Here is a 12,968-nt window from a genome sequence, read left to right on the forward strand (position 1 = left end):
ACAGACACAGACACACAGACACAGACACACACACACAGACACAGACACACAGACACAGACACACACAGACACAGACACACACAGACACAGACACACACACACAGACACACACACACACAGACACAGTGAGCCGTGATGTCAATCATGTGACAGTGGCAGAGAAACACATGTGTGTGCGTGAGTGTGTGAGTGTGTGCGTGTGTGTGAGCGTGTGTGGGTGTGTCTGTCTGTCTGTGTGCGTGTGAGTGTGTGCGTGCGTGTGTGAGTGTGTGTGTCTGTGTGTGAGTTTGTGTGTGAGTGTGAGTGTGAGAGTGTGTGTGTGTGTGCGTGTGTGTCTGTCTGTCTGTCTGTGTGCGTGCGTGCGTGTGTGAGTGTCTTACAGTCCTCCCTCCAGGAAGTTGCAAATGTTCTCATCTCGCTTGGAAACCAGATGAAAGGTTTCTCTGATGATCTGCTGCTCTGTGTCTTCAGTCTGAAAGGAATAAACAGACATTAACGAGCCGCATATGAACCCCGAGTCCACAGAAAGCATCAGGAACAGACAGACGTCAGCAGTTCTTCACTGTGAGCAGCAGGTGTCGCTGTTTCTCACAGACGAGGAGGAGTGGAATTCATTATTGTAGTCCAATGCAGTATTTCTGAGGATCTGAAGTGACCTGATAATGACACTTCTGTCTTCTGGAAGCGGCCTTTCATAATCGATGAACTCTGCAGCAGTTATTGTGCTGTTTATCACTGTGAAGCTGCTTTGAAACGATCTGTACTGTATGAGGAGATAAACATGACTCAACATCTGTCACACACACACACATTCCTGCAGCACTCACAGTGTGTGTGTGAGTGTGTGTGTGTCTGTGTGTGTGTGTGTGCGTGCGTGCGTCTGTCTGTGTGTGAGTGTGTGAGCGCATGTGTCTGTGAGTGTGAGTGTGAGAGAGTGTGTGCATGTGTCTGTGATGTGATGATCGAGCAGCTGACAGCGGAACAAACATGAGCCGGTCACAAGAGTCTGTGAAAATGATCGTGTAACTCAAGAGTGACCTCTGACCCCGATCACATGTCAGGAGACAAAGAGCGCTCTTCAATATTTCACAGGCTGCAGCCGCTACACACACTCTCTCACATCATACACACACACTCTCTCTCTCTCTCACACACACACTCTCTCTCTCTCTCACACACTCACAGGTGTTCTGGTAGTTGCTAAGGTGTAGTGGATGTCAGTTGGTGGTTGCTAAGATGTTCTGGTGGCTGCTCGGGTGTTCTGGATGTTTGATAGGTGGTTGCTAAAGTGTTCTGCATGTTTGATAGGTGATTGCTACAGTGTTTTGGTAGTTGCTAAGGTGTTTTGGATTTTGCTAGGTGGTTACTAAGGAGATTTGGATGTTGGTTGGTGGTTGCTAAGATGTTCTGGTGGTTGCTAAGTTGTTCTGGATGTTTGATAAGTGGTTGCTAAGGTTTTCTGGTAGTTGCTAAGGCGTAGTGGATGTTGGTTGGTGGTTGCTAAGATGTTCTGGTGGCTGCTCAGGTGTTCAGGATGTTTGATAGGTGGTTGCTAAGTTGTTCTGGATGTTTGATAAGTGGTTGCTAAGTTTTCTGGTAGTTGCTAAGGTGTAGTGGATGTTGTTTGGTGGTTTCTAAGATGTTCTGGTGGTTGCTAAGGTGTTCTGGATGTTTGATAGGTGGTTGCTACAGTGTTTTGGTAGTTGCTAAGGTGTTGTGAATGTTGTTACGTGATTACTAAATTGTTTTGGATTTTGCTAGGGGATTACTAAGATGTTTTGGATGTTGTTTGATGGTTGCTAAGAAGTTCTGGTGGTTGCTCAGGTGTTCTGGATGTTTGATAGGTGGTTGCTCAGGCGTTTTGGATATATCATGTACTATATTAATTGTAAACATGCTGATCTAGTATAATTTATTTCAGATTAAATAAAATGAGACTAATAACTTGTTGAGAACATCAGAAGCATCACATCTCTTGACAAACGTTTCACACTCTTTAAGAACCGAAAAGTCAGACAGACGTGAGATGAAACACAGACCTGAGGTCAGTTTTGTCAGGTCACACATCCATCTGATTTAACAGGCGGAGGAGAACAGAGAGCATAAGAGAAAAGAGGCTGAGCTAAAGGAGTGTTAGTCCCATGCCTGCTTATGGTCTTTATTCATAGATTTTGAACCCTGAACGAGGCCATCCATCAAAACACTGACGTTGGTGCCACTGGACGTGGAAAAGCACTTTAAAGAGCGAGAGCACGGCTGGTCACACGCTTTCATCCTACATTAGACTTTAAAAAAGATGGATTTCCCTCCATCTCCCTCCTCTTGTTCCCTGCTTTCTCCTCTTTAGCATGCATGTATGTCTCCTGCGTGGCTTCGGCAGGCGCATTAGTGAGGGTGTTTGAGGAAACCTCCAGAAATACAGCTGTGCAGCTTCTCATTGTGTTTGCTGTGTGTGTGTGTGTGTGTGCAGGGACGTGCACAGACATTTTGAAGGGCAGGGACTCAAGTGAAAAAAAGAGCACTTCTCATATTTATTTTTTCTAAACAAAATGTTAAATATATTAGGGTGTGCGATATTGACAAAAAATATATCTCAATATTTTCTGGGATTTTATCGACAACGATAATTAGACGATATTTTGCTGAGTGTGTTATTGCGCTGATATCTTAAGGACTACCGTGGACAGCTGACTAAAGTTTTTGATATTCTGCATATTCTGTGTGGTGATCAGTTCACAGCAGTGATAGAAATTAATCTTTTCCAATAAGTTAAAAAATTTTTTTAATCTTTTATGGGCATTTTTACCTTTATAAAGCCCATTTTTCTAAAAGTGTGCATCATCTTTTCAGTCAAATTCTTAAATTGAATCAGTCCATTAGAATAATAAGTCATTCTTCAGATCGGGACTTCGGAGCGCGTATCGCGAATCGATTCAGATGCAGATTCTGGAATTTTTTTATTCAGATCGGGATTTGTTTAATCTTTGCAGAGGAAACACAGAAGCTGCATTAGAATGGGCATTTAGATGCATTAATATTGTGTTTATATTTTAAACATAAAACGTTAAATACTGATACTTGATATTTTTAAAAAATGAAAAGATACTTTAAATGTAAAATTAAAACCGCCAGTAGGTGGCAGCAAGTCACTTTTAATTAGTGAGTCATTGTGACTGAACCGAATCATTTAAACGGTTGATTCATTCAGGAACGAATCACTGTCGTGTTGCTCAGAGACGCAAATTGAAATTATATTTGTTGGCGAAATAGAGCAAAAACTGTCAATATTGTGTCTAAAACGTAAGTGTCTTAATATTAAATTCTTGTTTATTAAACTGCTGTATAAAATCAATATCACATTTGTAATCATGCTGCTTTTTGGTGAAAAAAACTTCAGTCTTCGTGTGATACTGATTAACTATATGAAATTATATAAATATATAAATTTCTGCCCCCATATCTTGAATTTTGTGATCATTCTAATTTTAATAAACTGAATCATGCAGTGAAAGAACATGCACTGGTCTAACCTACTAGACTTCCTATTGCCTTAGCTAATTAACTTTAGCCAACTTGGTAGCTCTGATGATCATGGATAAGATAATTAGCTGTAAATTCGAGGCACAGGTAGCTTAGTATGTTGTTCATCACCGCTCACCTCCACACCAAGACAAACACAACTGGAAAGGGAGGGAGAGCTTCACTTCTGCAGCTCTCTGCATATCTGTGGTGTAAAGTGTGCTACACTGCTGTGCTGCGGAGATGCGGAGGGGGAGGGAGAAAGGCATCTGAACTCGACAGAGTCTCAACATTTCCTGACACGACCTTATATTTTGATTCTTTATTTGTTTGACAGGAACAGCTGTGCGCAAACAGAAACACATAGACGCACACATATATACATGTATTCATTATTATAATTTTTTTAACTCCCCAGAAAAAAGTGCTCAAGCCCCCTTTGATGTCTATGTGTGCACGTGCCTGCTTCGAAGCGCATATCGCGAATCGATTCAGGTGCAGATTTGGGAATTTTTTCATTCAGATTTGGACTTCAGAGCAGATTCGTGAATCTTTTCATTCAGATCGGGAATTTAGAGTGGATTCGGGAATCTTTTGATTCATTTCAGGACTTCAGAGCAGATTCGGGAATCTTTTCATTCAGATCGGGAATTTAGAGTGGATTCGGGAATCTTTTGATTCATTTCAGGACTTCAGAGCAGATTCGGGAATCTTTTGATTCAGATCGGGACTTCAGAGCATATTCGGGAATCTTTAGATTCAGATTGGGACTTTGGAGGGGGTTCGGGAATCTTTTAATTCAGATCGGGACTTTGGAGCGGGTTCGGGAATCTTTTAATTCAGATCGGGACTTCAGAGCAGATTTGGGAATCTTTTGATTCAGATCGGGACTTCAGAACAGATTCGGGAATCTTTTGATTCAGATCGGGACTTCAGAGCAGATTTGGGAATCTTTTGATTCAGATCAGGACTTCAGAGCATATTCGGGAATCTTTTGATTCAGATCGGGACTTCAGAACAGATTCGGGAATCTTTTGATTCAGATCAGGACTTCAGAGCATATTCGGGAATCTTTTGATTCAGTTCGGGACTTGATTCAGTTCAGAACTTCAGAGCAGATTCGGGAATCTTTTGATTCAGATCGGGACTTCAGAGCAGATTCTGGAATCTTTTGATTCAGTTCAGAACTTCAGAGCAGATTCGGGAATCTTTTGATTCAGATCGGGACTTCAGAGCAGATTCGAGAATCTTTTGATTCAGATCGGGACTTCAGAGCAGATTCGGGGATCTTTTGATTCAGTTCAGAACTTCAGAGCAGATTTGGGAATCTTTTGATTTAGTTCAGAACTTCAGAGCAGATTCGGGAATCTTTTGATTCAGATCGGGACTTCAGAGCAGATTCGGGAATCTTTTGATTTAGTTCAGAACTTCAGAGCAGATTTGGCAATCTTTTGATTCACTTCAGAACTTCAGAGCAGATTCGGGAATCTTTTGATTCAGATCAGGACTTTGGAACGGGTTCACGAATCATTTGTATTTGATCGGGACTTTGGAGCGCATATTGCGAATCATTCAGATCTCAGTTTCAATGGTTCACCGTCGGCGAGCGATGATCTCTGTAAACCCATGAATCATCCAGGTTCGCTGACCTCAGCAGTGAAAGAGGTGAAGAAGTGTCTATAGTTTCAACCTGATTTCAGATCAGTTTTATACATTTTAAGACATTTTAATGAGACATTTATAATTAAAATGAATAATAGTAGTTACAGTTGTTTTCAACTCTTACACTAAATCTTTACGTGTCACACAGTTTCTGAAAGCTGACACTCAAACAGCAGAAGCACACACCAAATCTACAAAACCAGACACTGATTCTCAGCCTTTGACTCAGTTTTCAATTTCATAAAACACTTTTTGCAAAACACAACACACAGTTCTCAGTGTAACACACAAATCTAACAGGATGTATCTTTTTCAAACACAACCGATCAGAAAGCCTCACATGTGCTTCACTGAGCACAACACACATCTACACACTTGTTTCTTTTCTTTCGTTCTGTGTAATACAGTCTTCACAACCACAAATGCTTAAAACGTTGCTTTCAATCTTGTACAGAAATGTAGCTCATGAACGAAGAGCTTCAGGTTTTGAATAACTGTGTGCATATGATAAATCCAGAAATATAACAGTATGGCAAAGGTGTCTGCAGCGTAAGACAAATGTTTGCTTTTGAGATGTGTGTGTGTGATATTTTGAACGCAGTGCTTCGTTTAGCAAGAGATGTGAGGCTTTTTGCATTTTGTGCATGCAGTTCTTGTATTTGTGAGTGCAGTTTTGATAAAAAGAGGCAAAGTTCTGAAAATGTGTGTAAGCTGTTGAATAAAACTGTAAAGGTTGGGAGTTTTAGTTGCATTTACACCTTTCTGACCAGCAGGAGTCACCAGAGTAAGACGTTTTAATCATTCTGTGAAGCAATTTGGTTCGACTGATTCAAGGCTTCTAAATAAGGATGGTTTCATGATTGTTTCTCCCATTGCTAGTGTTTATGAACTGGATTTATTTCACTGTGATCCTCATGATGGCCTCAAACACTCGATGACATAGGAACACTTTAAAACGCACAATACCATGCTGTAGTTCTAAAGCAAGCAAGCAAGTAAATGAATCAATATTTTCTCAGTTGATGGGCATTTGTTCACCGGCTCAGTTTCTTTTCACGTTAAGAGTTCTAGAGCATCTCTAAAGGATCTCATTCATTTCTGAGAGTGCCACGTGAACAGACCAAAAACACAGTTTTTCATTCAAATAAAATATGACTTATATGACGCTTTTATCTTTTTTTCTACATGTTAAGCTAGAGATATAACTACTGGTAAATATGAAGTTAATAATATTGTTTGAGGAACGTTAACCCTTTGAGTAAAGCGGGTCGATCCAAACTGTAATGGGGGAGGTCCGCTGATAAAGATCAATAAACAAACACAAATCATATTTATTGTCTCTCATGTATTCGTTTGTTAAAGCTCTAATTGCTTATTAACGTGTTCTTCATAGCTTAAAGTGCACGGTTACATGAGAGTTTGCGCAGAAATGCTGTAATTGCAGTCGGCGGACCCCCATCTCGTCTCATGGTAGCGTCTATTAAAGTTGCGCTGGATGCATAAGAGCCTGAGCTGAGCCTGAGCTCTCTCTAGTGAGCCTCGAGCAGCACAGCAGCAGCACAGCAGCAGCACAGCAGCAGCACTGGAGATGGAGCAGACCGAGCTCGTGAAGCCAGACACTCTGGAGGATTTGATCCAAACTCTCCACAAGCTCTTTGAAAGCGACAGCGTCAATGTGGAGGAGGTGCAGAGCATCATGGAGTCCTATGACAGTAAACCTCACGAGTGGATGAAATATGCTACATTTGACCAGTACAGGTTATCATCATCATCATCATCATCATTAACGATATTATTTATTACTGTTAATTATTATTCTTAGGCTGTGGTTTCGCGATTCGAGCTTACAATCACGACAAGGGTTTTGTTTGTGTTCGTGTGTGTTTAACTTTACTGAAAGATGCATGTTGCACAGGTTTGCGTCTCGCGCAAAGCATCAGATGTAAACACCGTGAACTGGGTTCTAATGAGTTCACTTTTAATCCAGACATCGCTCAGATAATGTTCTTGTTTTAAGTCCGGAGCATTACTGGGTCTGGTGTAATCATAGGCCTGCTATTGCTCGGTTTGAATGAAATGTGTAGTTTTTTCTCGCTGCTGGAGCTCTGCCTCCGCTGATGGGTTGCCAGTGGGCGTGGCTTCGCTCCAGGGGGCTCCAAGACGCGGGCCAATCAGAGCGCGGCTCCTGGCGCACACCCGCTGTTCTGCGGTCTCATCAAACGCTCCAGAGATACATTATATCCAGCTCTCTCTGGCCTCTGATGCAGCACATCCCCGTTCACTCACTTCACTGATATGAATATGAACATTACAGTTTTTTCCAAATGCTTACACGCAATTTCAAAACTTTGCCTCTTTTGTTTTTTACTTTATTAGTGAGATATTAGTGTGGCTGTGTTTGATTAGTTGTGTTTGAAAAAGGAAATCAAGACACTTCTTGTTACATTTTGTGTGTGTTACATAGAGAACGGTGTGTTGTGTTTTACAAAAAGTGTTTTTTGACTTGAGTGTATGCTTTGGCAGATTTAGTGTGTGCTTCTGCTGTTTGAGTGTCAGCTTTGCATTGAACTGACTGATTAAAGTCCCTTGTGTCTTTACAGATACACCAGGAATCTTGTGGATGAGGGAAACGGAAAGTTCAACCTGATGATCTTGTGCTGGGGTGAAGGACACGGCAGGTAGCTGCTCATTCACACTGATGTTAAATCACATGTTGTGTTCGCTCTGCGTTTAGCTTTCGACCTGCAGGAGCCTGGAATCACGAGTGGATCAATGACTGAACATGCGTCAATGCATTAGAGATATTAACAGACAGATAATGGCCTGATAGTAGAGTCCAATGGCTTGTGATTAGTCAGGTCATAAAGACAGATAATACACGCAAAGCCTTTAATAAATGCACAGTGGAGCAGATTCAATCACAGATAAAATAACGCTGTCGCCTCATAAAAGCATAAGCAATTATTCACGGTGAATATGAACAAAAAAGGAAGAAAATAGCACGTCAGGATGTCTGCATTGTTGTTAAAATTAGCTAATTTGCAACTAATTCAACTTAAAAACTCCTTCCTTACATTTGAAGTATAATCAGATTGGCTGTATGATTCATTTCAACTAATTTGTTTAAAAATCTTGTCTAGATGAATCTGGTATAAGGGTCAGAGATGAAAAGGGCTTTTCAAGCATCAAAACCCCAGAACATTAGAATGTGTCCTACTTATTTATTTGTTTTCTGAGCAAAAATAATGTCTATCTTACATTTGTATTATGATTTACAGAAGACACCCATTAAAATGTAAGTCAGTGTAAGAATAGTCAATATACCAAAAAATCTTTTCAGGCTTATGTACAACCAGAATACAGAAAGCCGTTTCTGCCACTGAATAAAAAATAAAAAAAGGTAATTGCAATTTTTTATCTACCAATTCTGGCTTTTTTCTTGTTATAGCGAGATATAAACTCACAAATGCGTGTTATAACATCAGAATTGAATGATATAAACACACAATTATAAGAAAATAGTCCCTTGGAGTTTATGACTCAAATGTATATCTTACAATTCTGAGAAAAGAAGTCAGAATTATGAGATAAAAAGTCGCAGTTACCTTGTTTTCTTCTGTACCAGAATTATTAACGATATTAAAAGACTCATGGATCATTTTAAATCTTTCCCAATCTTTGCCAGTTTCCTTTACACCACTAGATCTTACCCATTTGTCAGTTTTTAATCACTTTAAATATATAATCAAATTTAGTATGATCACTTATTCTTTTATATATTTTAGAAAGTACAGGTCAGGATAAGTGTGTTGTTTAATTCTTACATATTTGTTATGTTAATTAACATTATTTTACCCATATTGTATTTTCAAAAACGTGATTTAAAACATTAAAGTGGGCACGTTAATATGCTTTCTGTGTATGCAAAATCACTTTTGTAAAGGTAATGTGGACACTTGTTTTGTCTTTGACACATTGTAACTTAAAGAATGAAGATGAAATGGGTTAAATTATTTGGTTACACTTATTTGAAGGTGTCTTATAATATATAAGTATATATTTAAGTACTGAGTAATATTAATTAACTACTTGTGCTTACTATATGGTTAGGGTTAGGATTAGGGTTACTTGCATAATTATGCATAATGTATTGTTATTATAATAGTAAGTACATGTAACATATGTAACAAGGACACCTTAAAATAAAGTGTTACAAAAAAACTGTATAAAAGTAAGTACATGTAACATATGTAACAAGGACACCTTAAAATAAAGTGTTACCCAAAAAACTGTATAATAGTAAGTACATGTAACGTGTAACAAGGACACAGTAAAATCATTTTGATGAGTTAAAGTAAAGGAAAATTAATCTGTTGTGTTTCTGAGTTGGCCTGTGTTTGGCATGATTGCAGCAGCATCCACGATCACACAGACTCGCACTGCTTCCTAAAGCTGCTCCAGGGTCAGCTGAAGGAGACGCTCTTCGACTGGCCCGACCACAAGCTTCAGGCCGGCATGTTGCAGAAGTCCCAGCAGGTGCTGCTGGAGAACCAGTGTGCCTACATCAACGGTAAGAGATGAGTGAGACACGACAGAGTGGGGATGACTGTGTGATCAGAAGAGTCTGACGATGGGCTCGGTGTGTTTCAGACTCCCTCGGGCTTCATCGAGTGGAGAACGTGAGCCACACGGAGACGGCCGTCTCTCTGCACCTCTACAGCCCGCCCTTCCAGACGTGCCGGACGTTTGACCAGCGCACCGGACACCACAACAGCGTCAAGATGACCTTCTGGAGCAAGTTCGGCGAGAGGACGCCGTATGTAAGTCATCTTCACGCCCTGCAGTGAAAAATAAATATACGTAAATATGTGACCCCAGACCACAAAACCAGTCATAAGGGTCAATTATTTGAGATCTGAAAGCTGAATAAATCAGCTTTCCATTGGTGTATGGTTTGTTAGGATCGGACAATATTTGGCTGAGATACAGCTATTGGAACATCTGGAATCTGAGGGTGCAAAAAAATCTAAATATTGAGAAAATCATCTTTAAAGTTGTTCAAATGAAGTTCTTAGCAATGCATATTACTAATCAAACATTAAGTTTTGATATATTTACGGTAGGAGATTTACTAAATATCTTCATGGAACATGATCTTTACTTAATATCCTAATGATTTTTGGCATAAAAGAGAAATGTATAATTGTGACTCATACAATGTATTGTTGGCTATTGCTACAAATATCCCCCAGCGACTTAACACTGCTTTTGTGCTGCAGGGTCACATATATCTTAAATACATATGTGAGCCGTGCTGGCAGAATGAGTGTGAATGTGCACGGTCTAATTCTGAGCTACAGGCAAAAGAAGTGAATTTGAAGTCAAATTTGAGGTTTTCACAAAAATGAGTTCATTAAGCCCTCTTCTAGCGATCCCAATGCTCCAGATAGTAATTAAACATCTAAAATCATCTTTATTTGTATGTTTTCTGAGAGGAGTACTGCTTCTCAAGTTCCAGTTTTGTGAATATTCACATCTCGATGACATGAGTCTAAACCAGTGAAATATGATTTTCAAACCCATGCTGATGAAAACAAAACGATCGTGCTGACTGACATCTGCAAAGCGCATGCGATCTCCCTATAAAGTACATTATTGAGAAATACGTCTTGGCGAGATTCACACAAACATAATCTGTTATGTTTTACAAGAATGTTAGTTAATGGTTGGGTAAAAATCTGATGTGTAACATCATATTAGATCAGTAGGTCTGAAAATAGATCTGTCTCAGTTAGAGGTCGACCGATTCATCTGTTTTACCGATTAATCGGCATGGATAGTTGATTGGCGGAACTATCGGTTATCGGCAAAAATCCATGCCGATAGTTTTCCGGGTTGCGTCCAGTGACTGAGAAGGGTCCGCTGCCATTATACAGTACGAGAGCGACCTCTAGAGGCAGTGACAGCACGTGTTGTTTGTTTTGACACGTGACACTGCGCGCTGCACAGAGCGGGAAACTTCAGACGCGCATTTAAATGCAGCCGACAGAAAATCCTGCCGCAAAACCATTCACATAGTATTCCATTAAATTACATTATATTTGTCGTCAAATTTGAGGTTTTCACAAAAATGAGTTCATTAAGCCCTCTTCTAGCGATCCCAATGCTCCAGATAGTAATTAAACATCTAAAATCATCTTTATTTGTACGTTTTCTGAGAGGAGTACTGCTTCTCAAGTTCCAGTTTTGTGAATATTCATATCTCAATGACATGAGTCTAAACCAGTGAAATATGATTTTCAAACCCATGCTGATGAAAACAAAACGATCGTGCTGACTGACATCTGCAAAGCGCATGCGATCTCCCTATAAAGTACATTATTGAGAAATACGTCTTGGCGAGATTCACACAAACATAATCTGTTATGTTTTACAAGAATGTTAGTTAATGGTTGGGTAAAAATCTGATGTGTAACATCATATTAGATCAGTAGGTCTGAAAATAGATCTGTCTCAGTTAGAGGTCGACCGATTCATCTGTTTTACCGATTAATCGGCATGGATAGTTGATTGGCGGAACTATCGGTTATCGGCAAAAATCCATGCCGATAGTTTTCCGGGTTGCGTCCAGTGACTGAGAAGGGTCCGCTGCCATTATACAGTACGAGAGCGACCTCTAGAGGCAGTGACAGCACGTGTTGTTTGTTTTGACACGTGACACTGCGCGCTGCACAGAGCGGGAAACTTCAGACGCGCATTTAAATGCAGCCGACAGAAAATCCTGCCGCAAAACCATTCACATAGTATTCCATTAAATTACATTATATTTGTCCCAAATTTTGTACTTAATGCACTTTAATTGTGTGGAAGTAGTGCTCAAGTCCAATTAAAGATATACTTAATTACATTTGATTGTGCTAAAGTGCAACTATTGCAACTATACTTCAGGTACACTTTAAATATCTTGCATTCAAAGACTGATATTATTAAATATTCTCATCAATAGTGATGCAAAACATTTTAGGTTTAATATTAAGAAATGTGCATTGTGCACAAGTACTCAAAATAAAGTTTCATTATAATTTCTACATCAGTAAGTCTAGAGCGGTATGTCAGTAAATATGTTAAAAGATTTAAAGTATACTTAGTATGAATTAAATGTATTTTAAATATATTACCTTTTTACTAGGGCATCCATGTATTTTCATGCAAAGTTTGGAACACTGCATAGAAAAATGCTGGATGGAAATGCCAAGATGTGCATAAATTTATTAAAATTCTCATTAAAAACTTATACACTCAACTGAGGTGGATATTTGTTTTTAGCTAATAAAAAATGTGCATGAACTAAATGGATAAACTTTCATTTTTGTTATTGATTCTTTGAGCTGGTTTCCCAGAAAGTGACCATTTTGTTCGATTGAAAACATGGGATGAAAATGATGCTTATTTACAAATGTTTTCTGCCAAAATATTCATTTTCCACGCACGTTAAATTTGAATCTCTGGATGGAAACATTTAACACGTGAATGTAAATTAAAGAAATTAACCTCCAACATAGGCTTATTATTATAGCAAACTTGAACAAAAATTATTAATTAATCGTATTCAAAATAAAAGTTTATGTTTACATACTATATATGTGTGTATTGTGTATATTTATTATGTATATATAAATTCACACACATAATGGGTATATTTAGAAAGTATTTACATATATATTGTCAGGCCTGTGTTGTGCTTTGTTCCCCATGTGCTCCCTGTGTCCCAGTGTTTATGCCCATAT

At 39.2% G+C, this 12,968-nt stretch overlaps 2 protein-coding genes across 2 annotated transcripts in view; one reads left to right on the forward strand and one right to left on the reverse strand.

Moving 5' to 3' along the window:
- The window catches only part of LOC107573766 (AP-3 complex subunit sigma-1-like), a 6,070-nt gene extending 5,562 nt beyond the window's left edge, over window positions 1-508 (reverse strand). Inside the window, exon 1 of the mRNA XM_016260208.1 lies at window positions 381-508. Within this exon, the coding sequence (XP_016115694.1) occupies window positions 381-493 (113 nt within the window). The 5' untranslated portion in view covers window positions 494-508. The remainder of the gene's footprint in view (window positions 1-380) is intronic.
- A 6,202-nt stretch (window positions 509-6,710) lies between these two features.
- The window catches only part of LOC107573765 (cysteine dioxygenase type 1-like), an 11,527-nt gene continuing 5,269 nt past the window's right edge, over window positions 6,711-12,968 (forward strand). The window contains exons 1-4 of the mRNA XM_016260207.1: window positions 6,711-6,939; window positions 7,782-7,859; window positions 9,594-9,751; window positions 9,832-10,001. Coding sequence (XP_016115693.1) covers window positions 6,770-6,939; window positions 7,782-7,859; window positions 9,594-9,751; window positions 9,832-10,001 — 576 coding nt within the window. The 5' untranslated portion in view covers window positions 6,711-6,769. The remainder of the gene's footprint in view (window positions 6,940-7,781; window positions 7,860-9,593; window positions 9,752-9,831; window positions 10,002-12,968) is intronic.

This window comes from Sinocyclocheilus grahami, unplaced genomic scaffold, assembly GCF_001515645.1.
Source record: "Sinocyclocheilus grahami isolate Dianchi unplaced genomic scaffold, SAMN03320097.WGS_v1.1 scaffold2029.1, whole genome shotgun sequence".
Lineage (NCBI taxonomy): Eukaryota > Metazoa > Chordata > Actinopteri > Cypriniformes > Cyprinidae > Sinocyclocheilus > Sinocyclocheilus grahami.